Source organism: Melanerpes formicivorus, unplaced genomic scaffold (genome assembly GCF_026170545.1).
Source record: "Melanerpes formicivorus ecotype bairdi unplaced genomic scaffold, bMelFor1.0.p_v2 SCAF_3, whole genome shotgun sequence".
In the NCBI taxonomy this organism is placed as follows: domain Eukaryota; kingdom Metazoa; phylum Chordata; class Aves; order Piciformes; family Picidae; genus Melanerpes; species Melanerpes formicivorus.
Window position 1 is genome coordinate 12096401 of NW_027142355.1, and position 24715 is coordinate 12121115.

Here is a 24715-nt window from a genome sequence, read left to right on the forward strand (position 1 = left end):
GATTCTGTGATTTGCCACATGTCAATATATACACTGTCTCAACCATGAGATGAGCACATATTTGATCCTTCATGCACCAGCTTGCGGGTGAAGGCTGCTCACAAACTCTGGTGTGCTACTGGACATGCTCCCCAAGGGTGACTACCTCTGTCACAATAGAGCAGGCAAGCTTCTCAAGTGTTTATCTGCATTCCTGCTGTGTGCCCTGAGATAAACCTGTGACGTGATGGATAGGCCTGCGGTTTGGACTCATCATATCTACCTGGGCCAAAAACTTGGGAACTGTCTTTTAACTCAAACAATAGCCATCTGGTTTTATTGCACATTGCAGTCATTGTGCAGTATGTTTCTTGCTTGCCCTTTCTCCTCTTTTTGCTTTCTCTTAAGAAACTCATATTGCAAAGCATTCAAACATGAAAGTGAATTCTGTGATGGCTGAAGTTTTAGTTGTCACCTTTCAGATGTACAGGCTGCTGGTTTTGCTCAGTTTTTGTCATGTTGAGTTTTTTAACTCAAAAAGGCAGCAGTCAAAAAGTTATTAAAGTTATTAAATTTCTAAAAGTTATTAAATTTCTAAATCCCACAGGTGTAATCCTGCCTCTGAAGCACTAGAGACCCAGATACGGTATTGAAAATGCTTCAGCTTCCTCTTACCTTCTGATAGAGGAGACAAGATAGGGACCTTTGACTGAGACAAAAGCAGAACATCAACTTTTTCAAAACCCTATTTTTTCCCATAAACTTTTGCTTTGATCATAGCATAGTATCAGTCAGGGTTGGAAGGGACCACAAGGATCATCTAGTTCCAACTCCCCTGCCATGGGCAGGGACACCCCACACTAGATCAGGCTGGCCAGAGCCTCATCCAGCCTGCTCTTAAACACCTCCAGGGACAGGGCCTCAACCACCTCCCTGGACAAAGCATTCCAGGGTTTCACCACTCTCATGGTGAAGAACCTCCTCCTCACATCCAGCCTCAATCTCCCCACCTCCAGCTTCATTCCATTCCCCCTAGTCCTATCACTACCTGATATCCTGAGAAGTCCCTCCCCAGCCTTTCTGTAGGCCCCCTTCAGATATTGGAAGGCCACAATTAGGTCACCTGGGAGCCTTCTCTTCTCCAGACTGAACAGCCCCAACTCCTTCAGTCCTCATATGAGAGGTGCTCCAGCCCCCTGATCATCCTCATGGCCGTTCTCTGGACACGTTCCAGCACATTGATGGAAACCAGCAGTGGTTGATTTAACAATGACATTATGGGTCCAAATTTATTAATGTGTCCAGAAAGACAAGTGCTAACTCTGCAGTGTCAACAATATCTGCATTTATTATCAGCTTTTGAAAATAATGTTTAACTTAAGTAATGCAACCAGGACTAGGTGAAAGCTGTGGTCTTACAGGGCAATGGCATAGTCCTCACTGCCAACAAACCCACATTTGCCTGACTGGATGGTACCGTGGCAGCTTCACCTACCAAAATAATTTGCAGTAAATCCACCCATTAAAATAGCTCATTCAGGTCTCAGAGAAAATAAGTTCCATAATTTAACTCATGACAGCAGCAACAAACCATTTACTGTTTCTACACCACTGAAATGGTCTGACAAGAATTAGAAACTGAGGAACCTAAGTTTGGAACCTGTGTATCAATTCTTATGCAGCAATCTTATTAGTATTTATTCCTATATAAACAGATCAGACTGGTGTTTTACACATGTTCAAACATGGCTGTTGGTTTAAGCAGACCTGTCTGTTGTTATTTTAAACTACCAAAAACAATGTCAGCAGTTCAGCCAGCAAACCTGATGTATTCCATGTACCAAGTGGACTGCCAGAGAAGAAAAACAAGTTTCTTATTTTCCATGGTCATTCTCACATTCTTATGTTATGCATGTTTTATTTCAAAAGACTGAAGCACTTCTAGTACAAAATGGGGCTTAGTGCCTCACATTTCCCTTTAGAGATGATGATACATTCTGTGAAACCATCTTTCAATCAAGAAATTGGCATAGCCGTTTCTCCTGAATCATTTATTTTGATAAACCTTGTCATTCCCTTGGTACTTGGCAAGTATTTTGCCATTGATTTGGTTGTAAGAAAAGGACATGTTTTGTACTACTGTAACTGAGGGAAGAATTAACCAAAAATATCAAAGGAAGCATTTCTATATTAAATACAGAAACACAGACAATACCAGGTCTATTTGTCAGTGTGCTGGTCTTTTTACTGTAATGAGTAACATTTCAACTCTTAACTCACGCTTGCCTCTTTCCCAAAATATAATTAGGACAATAATTGTTCTTTAACAGGATGACTACATGTGATTAAGTGATACTTGTGCAGGGCTTTTTGGCCCAGTGACTATTGGAAATCAGTATTGTAACACTGGCTCAACAAAATTAATTCAGTGATATTTTCAGAATGCTATGTAAATTATTAAAAAAAAAAAATAAAAAATTAAGTAAATGTATCTATGGTGAAAATTTCTCTGTGAATTCTGCATTTGAATCAGGCAGCATCACCACGCCTAATTCATAACTCTAAAGTAAAAGCACTTCTCATTATTCCTTAATGGCAACGCTAATGTACCACAGCCACATATCAGTACTTCAGTAGTACACTGCATCTAAAGACTGATTGTCTGCTGCCTACACTACCACAGCATCATCCATCTGACCTTATTCATTGTTCTACACATCTCTGAAGCCCTGCTCCACACTGCAGCCACCACTGGCTGCCATGGTGCCACTCCCCTCCCTTCTTGTCCCTGAACAGTGAGCAGGAGGGAGGCACTGATGCTAATTTATGTAAATTTTCCTTCTTGTAGTCCATCAGCAAGACTTCATGCCAGAGACACCTTTTCTGGCAGCAGTACTGTTAAAAGGATATAATTCATCATGGGTTCCAAACAAATCGGGTGAGGGCTAATAAAAAAAATGATTTACAGCGTTTAAATCCTATCTAGGACAAGCAAAACATCTGATGAAAGAAAACTAAGTACAGATTTCCAAGCCTTCTGTTCATGATCTGCGCTGGTACTGGCAAAAGCACCTTTTTGTTTTTCTCTTTTTAAGAAAATGTACAAAAATGCCAATGGCAAATTCTGCTTTGCACAGAACTGTTCTCTGTGCTTAGAATATAGCTCAGATTACTCCTCTATCCAGGCTTGCTCACTGATGGTTAAAGTTCAGATATCACTGCTCAGTACTATAACACTTTTTCTGAAATGCAGGATAAATTGCAATTAAGTGTTCTTGCATATTAAAAAGCCATTTTTCCTTAAAAAAACCCTTTATTTCCACTTTCATAAAACATCTTTTGTTGACATTCTGCAAACAATACTATCCAATAAGGTGCTGATTTTTTCCTCCTGCGGAGTAACTTTATACATCTGCAGAGAAAAAGAACAACATAAAAGCTATGTAAGAAATCAAAACCTGATCACACATATTTGAAAACAGATGAAAGACTTCCCCCTCACTTTTATCTTTTTACATTGGAAATTTCTGTCTTCCCATGACTGCAAGACAAAATTAGGACCGAGGAAACAAGCAAATTCTGAAATTGTAATTCATAACGGAGAGCTAAGAAGCTGAATGAGAGCAACAATTTTAGCTCCACATATTGTATGCTACGATTTCTCCTGTTCATGTCTCCCATCATTACTTTGGTGAATATGATAAAGATAAATTAAGTCACTTGAATTTTGTCAAGTGAAACACACATGCTTCAAGATACCTATCCAGCATATGGTAATCTGTTAAAGGCACACATGCCATAACACAGTTTCTTAGCAGCTACATCAACACATTTTCATTTTAGCCGCCCATGCTGGGTCTATTTCTGTGCTTAAGATTATGAAACTGTTCAGGACTGAAAATTTATTTTAAACTAAATGAACATTTGTATGAGAAAACAGGAAGCAAAAGTGCCTGAATGGTAGGCAGCAATTTGGCATTTATTTTTATGTTCCAACTTCCTGACAATGTTAAGAATTTGAAGATTTAAAATGTACGAAGTCAGGGTGTGATGACTAGAAGTCTAGAACTCTTCCCTCTTTACTATGAGGGTGGAATACTGGAACAGGTTGCCCAGAAAGGTAGTTGAGGCTCTGTCCCTAGAGATATTTAAGCTGAGGCTTGACAAGGGTCCGGGCAACCTGATCTAGTTGAATGTCCCTGCTTACTGCAGAGGGGGCTGGACTATATGACCTTTGGAGGTTCTTTGCAGCCTAAATCCTTCTATGATTCCATGAAAATGTAGGAATTACATAATCAAGGTTCACTTAAAACAAGTTTCCAATTGTGCTAAAGAAATACTGACTCAAGATTAATCATGTCTATTAGTATTTAAACAGGACTACTAAATAATCTCTTCTCTAAGCCAGTCATCTCTTTTGGCTACATACCTTTTTAACTTTGGCAGTATCTGTCAGCTGGGGGAGTTCATCTAGAGAAACCTGTTGGCCTTCGACCTGAGATGCTATGTCTTCCAGATTTACAGACTTTTCTCTGTCCACAACAAGAACAATGAGCACAGCTGTGTCACTGTCTGAAATGCCAAACTTTTTAAATGCATCTGAAATCTAAGAAAAGATCAAACAAAACACAAAATATTGTGAGTCAGAGTCACTTTCTGACTACATATAAGCAACCTTTTCAGTTACTGGGTCAGATAACCAAGAATGTAAACTGATGCATGTTTTACACTAATGGAATTCTGTCAAGCTACAAGACATAATAGCATATTAGTGTTATTTTTAATAACAGTAACTTCTAATAGTGGTCATGTAAACAGTTAAGTGATTACATATATCTAGTTTGTCTGCTTGGATCTTAGCAACTTTCTCTGGCAAAAAAAAAGGCACTTGTTTAGTAAATCTTACATTGTTATTCGGTGAAAGGCTGAAAATAATTTCTGCATTGAGAGTCCTGGTCTTCATTTTACCTAACTTGTGTAGATGAACTGCTTTGTTGGCTGCCACAAGAACTTGAAAAGGATCTACAATCTGTAAAACACAATAAAAGTTACACATGAATTCAACATGCTGGTTTGAACTCTGAAAAAAATCCTGACTTCTTACTTTGATAGCCCAAGTCTGCAGTCACGAACATGAGCAAAACAGTATTCTGCCTGCAATTCCTGCTCTTCCAAAAACCAATGTGATTATTTCCTGCATGGGGTAATACTTGACATAAAATTGATTACACTCTCTCAATCAGGTTACTGATGTCTTTTATTAATGTGATTATTTTTTTCAAATCTGTCAGTAAATTGTAAGATGAGATTATTTTTTTCTCCTGTTCTCTAACTGCTTCTTTGCTCATTTTAACAAGCTAAAACCCCAAACAGACAACCAACAACAAAAAAACCCTGCAAAACCCAAAACTCACTAGATTCAGAAACTAGTTATGGGTTTAAATAAGAACAAAGGTTCCAAACAGTAGATATTTGACAGCACTACACAATTAGTACTACATTTTACAGATGGAAATAGATTTAAATAGCTCCACCAAGGAGGATGTCAAGTGAATCAAGATAGCAATTGTTTTGGCCAAGCCTGCCAAAGCGATTTGTTCTGCACTGATGAACCTCTGCACTGTACAATACTAATGAAATCAAAGAAGGGACAGAGAAAACAAAGTGCTTGTACAGCACTGTGACAGTTTTTAGGAGGACTGGTCATTATTCGGAGTGTTTTCACAGAGAAGGATTTACACATTACGTTCAAAACTGTAACACGGTACAAACAGGAGGGCAAAAGCATTCGCTCACCATTGCAGGGTTTATTAGTGCTCCTTCAATGGACCCTTCCATGGCTTTTTTCCTCAGGGCAGGGGCATTTTTCACGTGGTTAAAGAGGAGGAGCGTCACGCTGCAGTCAGGAAACATCTCCAGCTGATGGGTTAAATCCATCCCGCACCGGATAGGCAGGCCGGCCCCAGACGCGCTCAGCTGCACCAACCCTGCAGCCTTTGCCACAGAGTAACGATACACAAAGACGCACCCACTCTTGTCTCGCATAAAACACAACTTTAATAACAGGGAACCATTCATATATAATTTTCAACGTTTCCTAGAGGGGAAAGCCCACGCGTGTGTGCTTCACGGCTGGCGGCAGGCCGCAGCTCCCGCCAGCCCCTCTCCTCGACCCAGCGCTTTCCTCATGTGCCCGGCAGCGGCTGCGCCGACGCGAGCAGCTGCCCGTCCTCCCAAGCCCAACCCGGCCCGGCCCGGCCCGGCCCTGCCCTGCCGCCGTACCCTCGGACCCTCACCGCCTCTCTGGGAAGCGCCTCCGCCGCGGCCGCACGTTGCCAGGCCCCTCCTCCCGCGGGCAGCCCTTCCCGGAAGCCAGGCCCCTTCCCGGCCGACGCAGCGGCGGTAGCGGCATGGAGGGAGTGGAGGCCTACGGCTTCTCTGCTGCCATGAGCGGCACCTTCCTGCTGTCGTGCCTGCTCTTCGCGGCCATCAACCGCCGCCTGCCCGACCCCTATATGGATGAGGTCTTCCACGTGCCCCAGGCGCAGGCCTATTGCCACGGGCGCTTCCTTCAGGTGCTGCGCGGGGCTCGGCCCGGCTTGTGTTTTCCTGGCAGGATAGAGAAGTTTTATAGATATACCGCGGGAGCTTTGAAAAGGATGTCATTTGCGGTCGTTGTTGTCCAAAACGCTGGGTCTCTGGTCTCTGCTACTTGCTGGTGCTGTAGCCTGCCGGGCAGGATACAAGGCGTTCACAAATTTCAGTTTAATGGCGCTAAAAATCCGCTAAACGTCCCAGCTGGGGAAAAAGAAAAAAAAGACATGGGTGGGGATTGTATGTTTTAACCCTTCGTGCACTCCTGGTCCCTTTGTGTGGTCGCAGTTCTATAATCCTGTTTCTCTCTCCTCTCCCCAGTGGGACCCCATGATCACCACTCTCCCGGGCTTGTACCTGGTCTCGGTGGGAGTAGTGAAGCCCGCAGCATGGCTCTTTGGGTGGACAGGAAGCGTGGTGTGCTCTGCGGGAATGCTCAGGTTTATTAACCTCCTTTTTACTGCTGGGAACTTCTATTTATTGTATTTACTTCTGCTCAAGATCCATCAGAAGAATAAGGTATGGCCAGTGAATTAATTTATGCACTCACATAACCTATTTTGATGGCTTCGTGTATGTTTACTTCACTATACATGTGGGCTGTCCACAGTTTTGTAGAACTGCAAGTATTACTACCAGTTTATCCAAGGAATCACATATCTTTTCTTTGAATTATTTTTAATATCTTTTTCTCTCTCTCATGCTTGTTGCAGTCTTTTAGAAATTTAGTTGTGTGCATAACTGTAGGTAGTCCCATTTTAAATAAAAGTTAAAATTAGTATCATATAGTTTTAGTATCCAAAGGTCTGAATGCTCTTCTAGGTGGAATTGCATAAGACTCTCCACAAAACTTCATCCAGTGAATCCTGAATGAAGCCCCATGAGCTGAATTTAAACTAAAACATGTTCTTTAAAATAAGCTAGGTTTGATGTCAGTCTTTTGAAGTGGAGAATTACTCAAGCTGGAAAGAACTGGAGAATGATGAGATTGGAAAGGGCCTTAGGAGTCCCATCCTCCACAGACATCAGACAATGCTGCTTAGAGTATGAGCCTGGCAAACTCCAGGGATGGGAAGTGACTGCACAGCCGTTTTAGGCAACCTGCCCCATGCCCAACTGGCTTTATGGTGAAAAAGGTTTTTCTTGTATCCAGTGTGAACCTCTCCATTTATGACTCTTGTCTCTTGTCCTGCCAGCATCTACTGCATCGAGGAGCCTGGCTCCCTGTACCTGTTGACATCCTCTAAGGTATTGGTAGGCTGCAGTTTGGTCTCCCTAAACCATCTGTTTTCCAGACTTAATAAGGCCGGCTCACTCAGGGCAGGTGCTTCAGCCCCCAGCTGTCTTGGTGGCCATCTGCCATTGCTCCACTTTACTAGTGCCTTTTTTGGATCAGAGAGCAAAACTGGACATGGTGTTTTAGATGTATCTTAACAAATAGAGTGTTTCCCTTGAACTGCTGCTATGCTCTTGTTACTGCAGCCCAGGAGGCTGTCAGTGTTCACTAGTGCCAGGACATGCTGCCAGTTTGTGTTCATTCTGCAAAGACACTCTGGTCCTTTTCCACAGAGTAACAGCTCCTCAGCTGCACTGTGCCCATCTGTGTTAAATTTATTGGTATTTCAGTGCCCCATTCTTCCAGCCTGTCTAGGTCACTCTGAAACGTGGCTGTGGTCTGTAGCATATTGAGTAGTTCCCTTGGGTTTAATGTTACCTGCAGACTTGCTAAGAGTATGCTTGCTGCCTTCAAGTCATTGATAAAGGTGTTCAGCAGGATATGTCCCAATGTAGATCTGTATGATACTCTTGTTTGCTACACTCCTCTTTGGATGGGGTATGACCAGTTAAACGCTAAATGTTTAACTAACTGTCCCCCCATCCAGACCATAACAGATCAACATGGATGCAAGAATATTGTATGCCTAAAGTGGTGAAGCACCCACCCCTGCAGTAGGTGAATTGTTTCAGTGGCTAATGGCTTGTTCAAAGTCTTTCACCTTAGTGAAATTCTTTGGTTTTGCTTCTAGCCACGAGAACATGTTTTCCTATTCAGTGCTAACTGAAGGCTTCCTTTACCATAAAGAAAGTTTCTTCATATGTAGTTTCTTACAGGAGACTTCCTGTTTAAGGACATGATAAGACTACACGGAAATGAGTCAAATTTATAAATTGTTTCTGCTTTTGGAACACATTTAGTTTTATGCTTGGAGATGGAAATACAAATGCAAGAAAACAAAAGATTTCGTGACAGCAGTCGGAGAACTAGAAAATGTAGTCATATTGTTGGCACTTCTTGCAACTCAGTGTTTCTTTGTTCCTCTCTTCTATGAGGTGGTGACTGACTGTTTCAGCCCACACTCCATCATTCAGAAACATCATGGGGCACTTTTTATGTTGGGAATTGCACTGCATCATGTAGTGAGGGGGATAATTGGGAGTTCTTAATTGTGTGATTTCCTACCTCCTTTAAAGTTTCTTTTCTAACTCATGAATTATAATGAAGATAAAAGCTATAGGCAAAGATTAGAAACTTGGAGATGGGTGCTTTGCGGACTGGCTTCGAAAGAGGCAATAGTAGAAGTCTTGAATGATGTCTTCTGGTCTCAAAAATAGAATGTGATGATGAGATTTCAGGGTCATCAAACATTGACTTCTTTTTTTGTTTTACCTATTGGTGCCGCTTTTTTATTCTAGATACGGGAGCAATTATACTCCGCAATGATTTTAATGCCACAAATGTGTGAACACCTGACATAGGAAAGAAGTTGGTGTATTTTTTTTTTGCCTTACTTTTAATTTATCTGCAATAATGTTCCATCCTTTAGTTTGTCTCTTAACATTGTATAGTCTCACGCTCTCTATTTACATGGCAGGAGGTTAACAAAAATATGGCATGCGTTCTCGTTAAGTAATGTAACTAAAAAGCATACAAGATGTTATATTGTGTTAATGGAATTCTCAAGAATGATACTGTATTTGTTGTTTTAATTTATTTTGTTTTTACTGGAGACATTGCTAATGACATTTTTCTGCTTTTTCTCTAGGCTGTGTCTGGTTTCCAGAGAATCTTGTCTACATTAACTCTTGCAGTGTTTCCCACCCTGTATTTTTTTACATTCCTTTATTATACGGACTCAGGATCAGTATTTTTTACTCTTTTTGCCTATTTAATGTGCCTTTATGGTAACCATAAAACTTCAGCTCTCCTTGGATTTTGTGGTTTCATGTTTCGTCAGACAAATATCGTGTGGGCAGTTTTTTGTGCTGGAAATGTTGTTGCAGAGAAACTAAATGAAGCCTGGAAAACAGAGTTACAGAAAAAGAAAGATGAAACTATTTCTTCCAGGAAAGGATCATTTTCAGATTTGATCAGGATACTGCAGTTTCTTGTTGCGTATCTCATATCGCCTAGAAACTTAGTTACATTTACTGCTTTAACTTGGCCATACATTGTATTAGTAGCTGTGTTCATTGGTTTTGTCTTCATCAATGGTGGAATAGTTGTTGGTGACAGAAGTAGCCACGAAGCCTGTTTGCACATTCCTCAGCTATTCTATTTTCTGTCCTTTGCTGCTTTTTTTTCATTCCCTCATATATTGACGCCTACTAAAATCAGGAAATTCCTTGTGTCATTGCGAAAGCACCCTGTGCGGTACAGCATAATCGCTGGCATCTCTTTATTCCTAATCTGGAAATTTACCTATGTTCATAAATATTTACTAGCAGATAACAGACATTATACATTCTATATCTGGAGAAAAGTCTTCCAAAGACATGAGCTTGTAAAATACTTATTAGTGCCAGCCTATATATTTGCTGGCTGGAGTTTTGTTGATACACTAAAATCAAAATCGATATTCTGGACCTTAGTGTATGTTGTATGTTTATCAGCAGTCACAGTTCCTCAAAAACTGTTAGAATTTCGTTACTTTATTTTGCCATTCTTAATATATAGGCTCAATATTCCTTTTCCATCTCTATATAGACAGCTTCTGGAGCTGGCTTTTTATGTTGTTGTCAATGCAGTAACTTTTCATCTTTTTCTCAACAGAACATTCCAGTGGTCAAATAGTGATGAAATCCAGAGGTTTATGTGGTGACTTTTTTTTTCTACTTTCATACCTTTAGAAAAACTTGGTTCTGTTTCAGGACTGGGCTCTGCAATGAAGTGGTGTGTTTTAAATTATGCAAGAACGTCATTCCTCAGTTGGAATTGGGGAAGTATGCTGTTCGCTTATTTCTTGAAACTGAATGTGAGATATGGGTTGTTGTAACATGAATATATTGCATATTTTGAGTTTATGAACTCCTGGAAATAACAGGTTCAGTATGAGGGGAATTTTGAGAACACTTTTCTGTAATTACTGTGAAATAAGGGAGATGTTTACAGACATTTTCCATTATAATAAAATATTATATGATACACCTTGAATGTATGACAGTTTTACAGTTCAGAAGCTTCTCTTTACAACAAAGTATTTAAGTGTTCAATCTTTGTTACCTCTGGGTACATATTTACTCCTTGGATCAGGCTGCTTCCATCTGGGTTTGCCCAGTGGTTGAGGTATGCACGACTGCTGAAGTAAATATTTTCAAAACCTCCTACATCCCACTGAATTTTCATGATTTTTGATCAATAAATGCTTGTGTTACTTTTGCAAACAGAATGTAGGCTCTTAAATCATTAGAGCACTTTGAAAATTTTATTTCAAACTGGTATTTAGAAAATACAGTGGAAACTATGTGCATGTACCTTCTTTGGGGCGAGTAAGTACTATTGTACAACAAAAGATAAACTGCAGTTGATAATGTGAGCTATTAGGGGAGTTATTTATGTATGTGAGACTGAAACACATTGTTATACAATGGAATGCAGTCCAATGAATGCCCTTTTAAATTACTAGGCTTTTATGTCCTGAGGTTCTGTGTTCACAGATTTGTACTCAGGTAGGTATTAGTGCACTCCCAAGCTGAAATGAGTTTTTGACTTGTAATCTTAGAGAAGCGCTTAATGGCATTACTGAGTTGTTCATGGCATTACTGAGTTACTCTTTCAAATGTTTTTCATATATACATGCAAATCTAGGGGAACTAGGGAGTATATATGTTGTTTTACAAAGGTAAAATGGTGTAAGTATATATATTCTACATTTTTTTCTGAAGCATGTAGTGTGTGACCATCAGAATAAAAGACTAATGATTCCTGTAAGTAAATGACTTCAATTAGACTCAGAAATATTTGATCATGTATAGTTAACTGTTAAGCAGATTTATAAATACTTCACATGCTTTGTAGCATCTTCTAGCTCTTTCTTGTTCTGCAATGAAAATACTGCAGCCAAATCTATGCAAGCATACCATATTATTGCCTCTCCAGTCACTCTGAAATGGAATTGTTTCTCAAAAGGTCAGTACTGTGGAGTTATTTACTCACACTGGTACTGTTGTGTTGTTTGGTTTTTTTCTCAGTATGCAGATCAGTGTCTCTTGGCTCTGATCCCTTCCCTATACTAACACACACTGCAAAGAGTGGTTAACTGAGATTCTCCTATCCAATGTGTTTGAAATCTTTAAAGCCACTCTTCAATGAGTAGGTTTATTAGTATTGGATTTAAGATGTTAGCCAGGTCACAGTTTGCTTCTTGGCTTATTGCCAGTATGACAATTTGTTGGTAATGTGAAAGCTGTTTTCAGTTACTGCTTATTTACTTTATCAAGCTGATGGTACAAGAGAAACCCAAATGAGTTGTTTTCCAAGAATCCAGCATGGTTCTTGCAGAAACCAGGATGCTCTCTTGTGTTTTAGTGTGACAGATTTGGGGGGCAAGGGGGAGTCTTGCATGCCTTTGGCTTACAAATTTGGTTTTATATGCCATGCTAGTAAAAATGTAAACAAGGCTAAATCCCATATGAGTGATCTAACACAGCTTCATTTGTGTCCTCAAATTTTAATAGTGAACAAGTGGAAATGGTAACATGGGAAGGGATGGAGCTGTGTCTGGAATTCTGATTTGTTTTCTGGCTTTATGTCAGGGAACAAGTGTTCATTTGCTTGACAAGATGCAAAATTCCAGTGCTTATAGTACTCCAGAGGTGTTTTGTCTTGTCCAGCATGTCTATTGATAGTAGTATGTGAATGCTTTTGATTATCCACATTATTTTATGCTTCCTACTTAGTCTTAACAGAGGTTGCAGCTGTGGATCAAGTGAAAAGAACTGAATTTACATATATACAATTGGCAACACTAAAGGCTTGGGGCAGAGTAAGTGGAAAGCTGCTCAGTAGAAAAAGGCTGAGGGGTGCTCGTTGACAGCTGTCTGAACAGGAGCCAGCAGTGAGCACAGCCAGCCAAGAAGGCCAACAACATCCTGCCCTGTATCAGGAATAGTGTGGCCAGCAGACGTAGGGGAGCGATCATGCTCCTGTACTCAGCACTGATAAGGCTGCACCTTGAATACTGTATTCAGTTTTTGGACCCTCACTACAAGACAGACTGAGGTGCTGGAGCATGTCCCGAGAAGGGCAGCAAAGCTGATGAGGGGTCTAGTGCCCACATCTTTGAAGGAGTGGCTGAGTGAGCTGGTATTGTTTAGTTTTGGGGAGACTGAAGGGAGGCCTTACTGTTCTCAACAAATACCTGAAATGAGGTTGTAGCTAGGTGGGTGTTGGTCTCTTCTTCCCCTCAGTTTAGGAAGGATGTTGACTTGCTGGAACGAGTCCAGAGAAGGGCAACGAAGTTAGTGAGGGGCTTGGAACACAAGCCCTATGAGGAGAGACTGAGGGAGCTGGGGCTGCTTAGCCTGGAGAGGAGGAGACTCAGGGGTGACCTTATTGCTCTCTACAACTACCTGAAGGGGGGTTGTAAACAGGCAGAGGTTGGTCTCTTCTCCCAGGCAGCCAGTACCAGAACAAGAGGACACAGTCTCAGGCTGCGCCAGTGGAAGTTCAGGCTGGAGGTCAGGAGGAAGTTTTACACAGAGAGAGTGATTGCCCATTGGAATGGGCTGCCCGGGGAGGTGGTGGAGTCGCCGTCACTGGAGGTGTTCAGGAGGAGACTTGACAGGGTGCTTGGTTACATGGGTTAGTTGATTAGGTGGTGTTGGATGATAGGTTGGACGTGATGATCTTGAAGGTCTCTTCCAACCTGGTCTATTCTATTCTATTCTATTCTATTCTATTCTATTCTATTCTATTCTATTCTATTCTATTCTATTCTATTCTATTCTCCCTAGTACCTAATAATAGAACAAGAAGTTGTTCAGATTGCACCAGCAGAGGTTTAGTCTGGATATTAGGAAACATTTCTTTACTGGAAGAGTCATCAAGCTTTCTGGGGAGGTGGTGCAGTTGCCATCCCTGGAGTTGTTAAAAAATGTGGCTGTGCTGGACATGGTTTAATGGCCACGATGGCATTAGGTCAATGGACTCGGTCTTAGAGGCCTTTTTCAACCAAAACAATTGTATGGTTCTATGAAAGCAAGAAGTCTCCCAAAATCTAGAACACAAAGCACCAGAAAAATTGCTCACAAGGAGATGTGTGTGAACTGTTGTTTTTTTTCTTAAGCAATATTATAAAATGCCATGATATTTGATAAAGGGATTGATCAGTATGCTTACATATTTTAATATGAGAGTACAATTGTTACCAACGTATTTTGCTAATTTAAGAGCAAACTGGGTTGATACAAGTTTAAATGACAGAGGGAAGTCAGTGAATTACTAAAAAATGAAAGGAGAATTTAGTTTTAGAGTAAAGCTATGTTTTCACTTTTGCTGATGAACCACAGGGAGTTGTCAGGTAATATGCAATGTTAGCCTGATTCAGTCTCAGAAATCAAGATGGTTACAATCATGTTATGATTAGTCATAAAGCAAGTCTCCAGATTCCATTGACATCTCTTAGAAATTGTGACAAGTGCCAGTAGCAGTAGCATTGCTTGTATGTAAGAATTCGTTAAATATATTTTATCATCTTGGAGCAAGTATATTTTAAAAAATCTTTATTAATGTTTTGCTTCTGAAACATTTCTGTTGTAATTTAATATCTGTTTGTCTTACAGACATGCAGAAAAGCCTGTGTTTGTCCTGGTTTGTATTGTCAAGGTCTTCTGGTTTCTGTAGATCCGTAAATGCTTATTACTAGGTCAGTTCCTCAGCAGGTGTCATTTGGCAATGAAATCACTTACAATAGCATTAAAATAGTGATTTATTGTAATTCCATTATTTAGCACTCCATTTAGGAAAAAAATCACACCAATTTGTTGAAATGTCCAAGTTGAAAACAAAAATAGCATAGATAACATAATCACTGTTTAAAAGACAGGTTCAGTTTTTCTCAGAGTGAAAATGGTGATTTTTCATAACTGTCAGAATAATAAAACTAGAGAGCTGAACAACCACGGTATAGCTGAATTGGTTTAAATTGGGGAAAAAAAAAAAGAATTGAACACAATTTTTTTTCTTTTGGGTAAAAGTAGATGGTTTGGAGGATGGAGGAAGTTTGTTTGATAGTCCTACGTGCTGTGTATTGCTTTTTCTGTTATTCAATAACAATTGCCTGTTCTATTCCTTTTAAGTTCTTTGGCAACATGCGTTCAAAATCAGCAGGGATTTAGAATAAACTTTTATTTAGAATAAACCAAACCAGGTTGGAAGAGACCTTCAAACTCATTGTGTCCAACCCATCAACCAATCCAACCCACCCAAACAGCTAACCCATGGCACCAAGTACCCCATCAAGTCTCCTCCTGAACACCTCCAGGGATGGTGACTCCACCACCTCCCTGGGCAGCCCATTCCAATGGGCAATCACTCTCTCTGTGTAGAACTTCTTCCTAATATCCAACCTGAACCTCCCCTGGCGCAGCCTGAGACTGTGTCCTCTTGTTCTGGTACTGGCTGCCTGGGAGAAGAGACCATCATCCGCCTGTCTACAACCTCCCTTCAGGTAGTTATAGAGAGTGATGAGGTCACCCCTGAGTCTCCCCTTCTCCAGGCTAAGCAACCCCAGCTCCCTCAGTCTTTCCTCATAGGGCTTGTGTTCCAAACCCCTCACCAACTTTGTTGCTCTTTTTTACGCTAGAAGTAATATGTGCATGCAGATATATTTTTAAACTGTTACTTTTTGTGTGAGTAGATGAATCAGATGGATTGCTTTTGTTAAAATTACTGTAGGAAAAAATATTCTGTAGTCTCTAGGGTCAGAAAGTATGATTTTTATCCTGTAATGTAGGTCTAATTAATTTTTTCTGTGTTGTCACAAGGTGGCAGTCTTGTACCATTTTGGTGAGGTGACCAAGCGCTTAATGTGATGCGGCTTGAAGTCCGAAAGACAGGGGGTTAGCACGACTATTTCCAGAATTAGGAAACTTCGAATCCTGTCGTGTTTCATTACTTGTTTTAGTCACTGGTTTAGCTAAAGTGTTCTTGTATGGAATTTTAATATATATTGTATGTTAAGTTTCAGAAGAAGAGTAAATTTTACTAATCTTTAAAGTGTCTTACTTTGATATTTAGGGTATTTGTGGAATTTTCACATCTAGTCTGAGAGCTCAAAATGAAACATGAAATCTTATTGCTGAGATAATGCCATTACTTTAAACAGTGTAGCTGCTTATAAAGTTAGTAAATTTCCTTCTGGTTTGTTACTAAATTTTGTAACATTCTTGTTTTCTTCACATACTCATTTTATTCCTTGCTCTGTAAAAACAAAAGAGGGCAAAGTAGTTATACTTTTGAGACTGACACATGGTGATTTTCTGAAATGTCACTGTTTTTAATTGGATACACGTAAGAAATGTAAATGCTCAGGTGTGTTAGTCCTCTAGTAGCTGACATAGTACATTTTAAATGCATTATCTCATTTATGTGTAACGAAAAAATGTAAAGCCAGAGTCTAGGAAAATTACTGCTTCAGGTTATCTCAAATACTTCATGTTCTTGGTGGTGGCAACTGTCTGTGTGGAGTGATCAACAAACTAGAGGGAAGGGATGACAAGCTGTGGGACCTTGACAGGATAGAAGTAAGCCCGTGCAAACCTCATGCAGTTCAGCAAGGCCAAATGCAAGGACTTGTACATGGGTCGTGGCAGCCCCAAGCAGGCTGGGTGTAGAATGGATTGACGGGAGCCCTGTGGAGAAGGACTTGGGGGTATTGATGGATAAAAACCCAAATATGAACCAGAAATGTGTGCTCATGGGCTGGAAAACCAGTTTCATCCATGAGACAAATGCTAACCTAGCTAGCAATGCGTAGCCAAAATGCCCTTAATTTGTGAATTTTTGTGCTTAATCATGGAATAATATCCTGGACCCCATCCAGTTCCTTCAGCTTGAGGCATAGCTGGGATCTGAGGAGCGGTAAGCAGGAAGATTTGTACAGGTAATTGGCATTTCAGTGTAGCCATAGCTGGGAGTATGCAGTATTACCAGGAGTGGGAATGAGTGAGTGCTTTTAGTGCACCACTGTTTTTAGCAGTGCACTGTGGCTTCCTGAAGTATGTGGTGATACGGGAGAGCTGTTCAGCATGTATTAGTGGAAATGACTTCTTTGGCTGCAATGAGAAGCTGCTTATTGCTGTGGCTGGCCTGATCACTGAGAATGATCCTGCTGGAACTTGGGAGAAAATTGATTTATTGAAAGATGTTTTGGTGCTTTGGTGCGAATCTGTTCTTGCTGTGTTCAAGTAATGTGAGCTTATTTGAATTCTAACTGAGTCAATAAAAGGGAAGTGGTTGCTTTCATTTTCAAATTGTTAGTTGACTAGATACTCTATTATTTTATAAAGCAAAAATTGTTATATCTTAAAAATTAAACCAATTCTAAACCAGCGTCTTCCCACATGCTTTATATCCTGGTTTTAAATAGATGTAAATTAACGTCTCATGCATTTGAATCAAATTGGTATGAACTCATACTAATAGTAGCAGTGTGTGCCCTTTTAAGGCTGTCCTTAGCTACCTTCACATCTTCCCTGTTGAGATTACATTTCCACATTTTCATATCAACTCTTCTAAGAGTATTGACATAAAAATAATTTGATGACTATACAGTGCAAAAGGAATGGTTATGGTGATTATCGCTGACAAGAGTCTCTAATTTTAGGGCACTGCTTCAGACCTGCAAGTTTAATACATGTAAATCATGCTCCATTTTCCTGCATTTCCATCAAGTCTCAGACAAAGCATTACAAAGCATTGCCTGGCTGAATTGAAATTTAAATTGCAAGCTTCAAAAGAATAAGGGAGACACAGTCAGGAATATCACCAATTTCAGAGATCGCGCTTCACCCTCTGGGTCAGCACTGAGCAGATGCCACATTATTCGAGGGCAGGAGTAAGCACATCATGACTATTGTCCTGGAGAACAGCAGCATGGGTGTTTTATACCTAATGTTTTCTTTACTGCATATAGGATCCCTTACTCGCTGCTCAGTGAGCTCCTGTGCCGGTATAGCACTGTATACTTCTTATTACTGAGAGGATTATTTTGTATTAGTAGTTCACTGAGCTAGTTTTGAGACTTCATGTGCCAGACATCTTGTCAAAACTACCTTCGATTGTGATCCACTTTCTAGAGCACAGCCTGTTTGGGCAGGGCACTCCTGAGCTGGAGAAGCTGATTTTCTTCATAGCCACTCTGCTAGCTAAACTTCAAAAGCTTCAGTCCCATACAATGTGTTAACTTGCTTTAAAATCTCAAGAAGCTTTGTGGAATAACCTTCTCTGTCCAGGTCCAGTCCCCTAGGAGAAGGATGTCAAAGGAAAAGGAATTTGTTGGCTATAGCAACAAGTTGTGTATATCCTCGCTGAAAAAGTACTGGTGCGTGTTTCCTTCAGTAACAATGGGGCTTATTCACTTAATTATTACTAAGATGGAATTGTCTGTATTCTTTTCTGAAACGAGGAAGAATGATAGTTTGCTTAAAACCAGAAAGAAATTAAATACTTTCACTTTTCTTAAGAAGAAAATACACATGATTTTGTAGCCATCTGTTATCTGAGAGGAGCTTTAAAGTTTGCCTTCAAGATAAATACTAGTAACTTCCTTTCACACTGCTTTACTGCTTTTATATAAAATACACACTGCCTAAATTTTGGAGGGGGTGGAGGAGGCAGATAGCATTACAATGGTCTAATCCATCTATTTGCATTGCGAGGAGGCTACACAATTTTATTTGGGAACTTCCATTGAGGATGGAATTCACTTCCCCATTATGTAAGTGAATCCTGTGGAGTTTAGTATTTTGTATCTGAAATGGAGCACATCTTCTGAAAATGCATTCCATTTAAAGCCACCAAGTAGTGAATTTGCCATATCCTTTGACAAGCTTTTCTGAGATTAATTACTTTTAGGAAACTTTTTTCTCTAGTTATGAGCTTTATGCTACATCTGGGCAAAGACAGTTTTCCCCATTTTTCCTCTTCTAGATGTGCGGATACACAGCATCTATACTAATGTGTGCAGACTGCAACCCAGTAGCCTCTTAAACTACTGACCTACAAGAGGACTCTTGTACTCCAGATGGTTTTTCTCAGCTCTGTTTTTCAACATGTAAAGAAGTATGATCACCAGAATTGGAAGCTGCACAACACTTCCAAGCTCTTATTTTTTAAATAGTGAAGAAGCATAATCTTCCTACACCTGTGTACCTTGCTCTGTTGAGCCAAATCAAGTACTCTCTTTTATAGATACTTAGTTTGAAAAGCATTCTGCCTATCATGTGGGTGAGGCATCATTTTTTTACTTCTAAAACCATGCTAATGGAAAAATCTGTCCAAAATAAATGTATTGATAGTTCCCATAAGAGCTGCTTACACCTTTGTCAGTGAGGAGTGACTAGAGATACACACAGTTAACTAGGGAGAAGCAAGGAGTTAAGGTATATGAAATTTCAGTTTGGATGAGCAGTTTATGATGTGTCTGTTTCTCCTAGAGCTTCTGGAAGTTAAATGCTTATGGAGGTAAATTTAGTTGATTGACTACTGACTTGGTCAGTAAAACCAGGTCTAACAAGCAGCTTGCTGTTTTACTGAGTGATTAGCCATGTGTGTCTTGAGACAATTTCTTTGTGAAGTTTGAGCCCAAGAATTTTCCTTTTCTCTCTGATTTGAAATGGAGCTATTCAGACTATGCAAATTGGGTGGCTCTGGAAGGAGACCTTCTTTCCTTTTCCTCGGGCTGACTAAACCAAATTGCAATTGCCTTAAGGGGTCTCTAAGTACTCTCTAATTCATGGAGTCTGTTAAGGACTAGGTGGCTCTGGGGTTTGTTTTAATAAGATTGGCTAATTTTGCAGGAAACTTGATTTCTGGAAACAAATGAACTCCATCACCATCAAAATAGGTAGGCACATTCCTCTTGCACTTTCATATCCTAGGTTTCTAATTAAAACTTTGTTGTGAATAAAGTCTTTCTGGGAAACATGTTAATCTTACTAGGAGCTAAGGCTTCTATAAACCGTAACATATATTTATGGCAAAGGTCAATGAGTGTACATTGTTTATGATTGAATCTGAGTCAAACTTGTTAAACACCTACAAAGATTCTACCTTACTACTTAAGTCACACATAATAGAGTACATGATGCTTTTGAATTTTCTTGCACATTATTTTGTCAGAAAATAAACAAGAAGAGCCTTTAAAGTCAGTTATAGCACTTGGATAGCTTGCAGTTACTTGGAGAAAAAAGCATCAGCTTGTAATTGACATCCTTCTTGTAGTAGAGAGCTTTAAAAGATTTATGGGAACTTTTTCTTTGATGATGTTCTTCAGTCCTTTTCATGTTCTCACAATATAAGATCCTCCTTTCTGGATTTGGCTTTATTGACTCATAGATTAAAAAATTATTTGGGAGTCTTCTTTATTAAGTTAAAGAAATGTATACATTTACATGAGTAGTGGGTAGTACTTGGATGAAAAGGCTCTGTACTCAGCACTTAGAATGCAGAAATGGTACTTGTTGACAGAATACATTCAGTACTTTATTTTCTCATCAAAGCTAGCATAAAGTAAGCAGGATAATTTGGTATCAGATTTAAGTTTTAATATTACTTTGCAAGTATATAGCTATTGAAAATGTCTTTGCTGCTTTGACCATATACTTCCAAAGCAGAATTGAGGAAGGTAATTACAATATAGGTCTCTTTCCCATTGCCTGCACACTAAGTTAATTGAAATTGCGGTAAGTACAACTTCATGAGAGGATCTATTTTCATTTCAATACTGCATTCTCCAGGGACATTATCTGGAGGATCTAAATCAACAGGAACTACATGCTAAAGAAATAACAATGAACTCTTCAAACACTTCAGCTGTATGTCCTCAGTCTTACAATGTGAATGAATAGGCATAAAGACCTTAAAGATTTGGATTTGGTATATGCAGTAGAATGCATAATGAGAAAAGATGAAATAAAACTCACAACAGTGACTACTTTTTTGAAAGTCTACTATTTGATATTTACAGCAAGACAAGGCAGCAAAGTAATAAGCTGAAAAGGTTTTATTTTGTAACAGGTTTTCTGTTGTTGGTTTGTATAAGGTAAAAAGCAGCTGCACACCAAATCTGAAAAGGTAGGACCTAGTCATGCAGGTGCTTATCTGCATTTTAATGGTCCTAAATACCTTTATAAATCTGATCTTTTTCTTTGAACATTTGTTAAGATTTCTGTATTTTGATAATGAGAACGAAGTGAGAGGTGTGCCTGGTGGATCCTGTGGAGAAGAAAGATGAAAGTAATGTTGGGTGCATTTGCAGGGAGCTTAGACAAGGAAAAAACCTGTGGTAGTGGCAGCCCTACCTCACTCCAGCTCCTCAGCCTTGATTCATCCTGCTATAGGGTGGCTGATCCTGTCCCTCCACCTATAGGCTCTTCCTTTCTTGCTTGGCTGTTCTTCCTTTGATGCCATCCTCTTTTCATGTAAGCACATGCCAATATCTGCAGTCTTCATCCCGGCAATGAAGCTTGGTGCCAAAGCCTGGGATGGTGCCAAAAAGACATGCCTGGGAAAAGAAAGTGTGTGATAATCATGCCCTAGCTGTCAGAAGCAAAATTTGCAGAGGGAGAGTTTTGCTTGTCTTGATTTTCATAGCCAAGGTAGGACCTCTCCAGGTGATTGATCATTTTAGCTAGGATGAGGTGACAGCGCTTTTGCCTTGTCCTGTAGTAACGGAGCAACTGAGCTCAGCAGACTGTATTGCTCCACCCTAAAGAAGTGTTAATGACAACCCTAAAATTGCGCATCAGCCTGGCTTCCTCATATGAGATGTGGCAGTATCAGCCTGGAAATGAGTGTCTCTTTAGCAAGCCAATATGCAAGGATGCCTTTTTGATGTTTTCAGAACTTAGAAACTATTTTACCCTTCTTGGAGCTAATATAAATTGTGTCACTAAATCACCTATGATTTTAAAGGCACAAATTCAGGCCTACCAATTACTAGCACTTCAGTATTATGATTCATGGTCCAGAGGTTCTGAGATTTTAAATCCATGGAGGGACATTTTCCTTTATGCTTTCTTAATTTCTCACACTCGGAGGTAAATTAACTGTAGTTTTGTTAGAAGTGAAATGGATATGGAAAGCTAGTATATCCCAGTTGCCCATGTAATGCTCTTGCTCTGTTCTGATCTTTTTGTTGTGTAGTTTCCCACTGAGGGCAGTGGAGACAGGATTAGATAATACACAGCAGTGTATGGCTTTGCTAGACATGGCCACCAAATGACTTTTCACTGTTATCTGTACATATGTCCCTGTAAAAGATTAAAACCCCTTACACTGATTTCCTCTGGTGAGACACTTGTTCTGATGGCCCATTATAGCTTGGTGACATTCAAAATGCATGACTGCAGCTGACGTTAGTGGTCAAGTGGCACGCATGAATGACTTTTTCTTTGATTTCCAGTTGCTTTCTCCTTTTGTATTTAATTTTCTATGTGTGTTAAACAAGTCTCATTGTCTTTGCTCTTCCTGGATAAGGACTTTTGTTCCAATTTTCTTTGTGTTATCTTTGTTCCCTGCATCTTATAGCAAAAATAGCTTTTGTATAAAGTGAAGATAAGAGTTAATTGCATAGAACTGGTCACCCTCTCTTCATTTTTGCTTTATTTAACTTCTGATACTTAAAAATTACTTCACATAAGTGTGTTTTCAATGCACACAACCCAACAAAGAATTACAACCAAAATTTTGAATGTCCTCCTTTTGTAGATTAAAATAAAATAAAAATCCAAGCCCTTACAGATGGAGAAACATTAAGCTGAAGATTAATCTTGTATCATTAATGATAAAAGAGCCTTTGCTTTGAAATAGAGTTGTAAAAATTAACCTTTACATTTTGGCTCAACTCTAAGCACAGATTGGTATTATTTCCCTCTTGGACAGCAAGAATTCCTGCTGTTCCTATTAAACCTTTACTTTATTGTTAAATAAATCCTTTGCAAATGAAGTATCAATAAAAATAACTTTTCCAAGCACTGCCAAAAATAAAAATAAGGTGGTAAGTGAAGAGGAGAACCTGGGTACTATGTGTTTATCAATAACAATCTTTAAATTTCCAAATTTTTAATAAGTTGATTGCTTCCTTCTTCTGAAGTGGCCTTTCACAGGAGTGAACGGTGGTGCCATGACAATGTTTAAGGAGTCAATACGTCCATTGCAAAACTTTCTGCGTTTGCAGAAGAGCTGAGCTCCCATTAGCTGAGTCTAGACTTTGTTTTTTTTCTGGTCATATTTATGCCCCATTTACTTCCCTCTCATTCTGTTTAAGAGGACACAATGTATTTGGCATTTTTTTTCCTAGCTATTTGCTCATCCTGGCTAAGCAGTGGTCAGTAACACAACCTCCTACTGGAACTGGGACAAAACCAGCACATGGAAACAAGTCATTGGCAGAGAGGATCATGCGTGACTGGGGCTCATATCAGGGCTCCACAGCAGTTGAGGATGGTGAGCAGTGCATCAAACTGTTGGAAGGGTTCAGGCAAGCATTTGGTAATGTTTGTATGTCAGTGAAGCTACTGAAAAGGAACAGCCTCTGTTGGGAATTTCAGATTTATCAGAAGCAAAGCTGTTAAGGATGTTTTTTTTTTTTTTCAAAAGAAAAATAGTTATTTGGGGTTGTTATTCCTACTTTCCTGAAATAACACTGCCAAGAAGTACTCTAGTAAATGAGCAATTTTAAGAGTGAAATTTGTATTTCACAGAATGGTAGAACTTGGGTGGGGTTTCTGTAGATCATCTAGTTCAATCACCTTGCTGAAGCAGGTTGACACAGCAGGTTGCATGGGAATGTGTGTAAGCAGATTTTTAATATCTCTGTAGGAGACTCCACAACCTCTCTGCTCAGCCTGTTCCAGTGCTCTGTCACCATCAGAGTAAATAAGTTTTTCCTTATGTTCAGTTTTATTAGCGTGGGACACCCATTCTAGTGATGGCAGACAGTAAATTGTGACTTCCCTGTGAGGAGATAAAAGTACTTCTTGAAGTAATGAATAAGATTCCTGAGTACCCAGACTTATTAAAAGAACAACTATAAAAGAAGTTTTAAAAAAAGTTAAAATGCCCAATGAACATTACTAAGAGGACAACTTGTTTGAATTTGGACTTGTTGAAGCAGTGGCAAAAATGAGCAATGAAAATTCATATTAAAACTCTAATGAAGTAATATATCAAATGTACTACATAAATATCCATTTAAATGAAAGTCCTTGCAACTGGAGACAATGCTTATGTATTATAAGGCAACATATAAGTGAAAATGGAAGCAGTCATGGGGTGGGAGTGAGGAATTTCAGGACAGGATAGTGACCAGGACAATGGGATGACCCTGCATGAGAAACTTAGTATTAAACTGAAGATTTTATTTAGCCCAGTATACAACTACCAGTGACAAAAAAGATTCTCATCCAATTGTTATTTTAATGGCTGTATGGGAATAACATAAATCTGAAGTCCAATCAAAGTGAATACAAAAAGCTCACAAAATGCTGCAATGCAGTGTGAGCAAATGTAAAGTTTTCCTTCCCCATGGTGATCTGGGACAAAGTTCGTTCATGGAAACGTAAATAATTGCTGACAGTTTAAAACCTGAGAGCAGGTAGGTGACCTACTGATGAAAGCCAGAGCTCTGATAGCTCCTGA

The 24715-nt window shown here is 39.6% G+C and overlaps 2 protein-coding genes across 8 annotated transcripts; one reads left to right on the plus strand and one right to left on the minus strand.

Moving 5' to 3' along the window:
* Nucleotides 1-1302: 1302 nt before the first annotated feature.
* Nucleotides 1303-6406, minus strand: TPRKB (TP53RK binding protein). 6 transcript variants are annotated; one of them, XM_068166518.1, is made up of 5 exons: nt 6276-6406; nt 5776-5875; nt 4886-5008; nt 4409-4585; nt 1303-3391 (listed from the first exon to the last, which is right to left on the minus strand). In XM_068166518.1, exons 1-5 carry the CDS (start codon nt 6389-6391, stop codon nt 3305-3307), a joined length of 603 nt encoding a protein of 200 aa, XP_068022619.1. In that variant the 5' UTR covers nt 6392-6406; the 3' UTR covers nt 1303-3304. The 6 variants fall into 6 exon arrangements, with proteins under 6 accessions (XP_068022619.1, XP_068022627.1, XP_068022644.1 ...); XM_068166526.1 differs by having other exon boundaries at nt 5776-5973; nt 6276-6342; XM_068166543.1 differs by having other exon boundaries at nt 5776-5966; nt 6276-6335.
* Nucleotides 6361-13316, plus strand: ALG10 (ALG10 alpha-1,2-glucosyltransferase). 2 transcript variants are annotated; one of them, XM_068166498.1, is made up of 4 exons: nt 6361-6554; nt 6895-7092; nt 7770-7821; nt 9618-9704. In XM_068166498.1, the coding sequence occupies exons 1-3, from the start codon at nt 6390-6392 to the stop codon at nt 7818-7820; spliced, it is 414 nt and encodes a 137-aa protein (XP_068022599.1). In that variant the 5' UTR covers nt 6361-6389; the 3' UTR covers nt 7821; nt 9618-9704. The 2 variants fall into 2 exon arrangements, with proteins under 2 accessions (XP_068022599.1, XP_068022590.1); XM_068166489.1 differs by lacking the exon at nt 7770-7821 and having other exon boundaries at nt 9618-13316.
* Nucleotides 13317-24715: the final 11399 nt, after the last annotated feature.

Excerpts from the sequence above, each read along its gene's own strand:
- TPRKB (XM_068166510.1), bottom strand. The coding sequence starts at position 6,024 with ATGCGAGACAAGAGTGGGTGCGTCTTTGTGTATCGTTACTCTGTGGCA. Across the intron at positions 5,009-5,775 it reads CACTAATAAACCCTGCAATG|ATTGTAGATCCTTTTCAAGT; the intron begins GTGAGCGAATGC and ends TGTGTTTTACAG. Across the intron at positions 4,586-4,885 it reads GCCTTTCACCGAATAACAAT|ATTTCAGATGCATTTAAAAA; the intron begins GTAAGATTTACT and ends ATCTTTTCTTAG.
- ALG10 (XM_068166489.1), top strand. The coding sequence starts at position 6,390 with ATGGAGGGAGTGGAGGCCTACGGCTTCTCTGCTGCCATGAGCGGCACC. Across the intron at positions 6,555-6,894 it reads GCCACGGGCGCTTCCTTCAG|TGGGACCCCATGATCACCAC; the intron begins GTGCTGCGCGGG and ends TCCTCTCCCCAG. Across the intron at positions 7,093-9,617 it reads AGATCCATCAGAAGAATAAG|GCTGTGTCTGGTTTCCAGAG; the intron begins GTATGGCCAGTG and ends CTTTTTCTCTAG.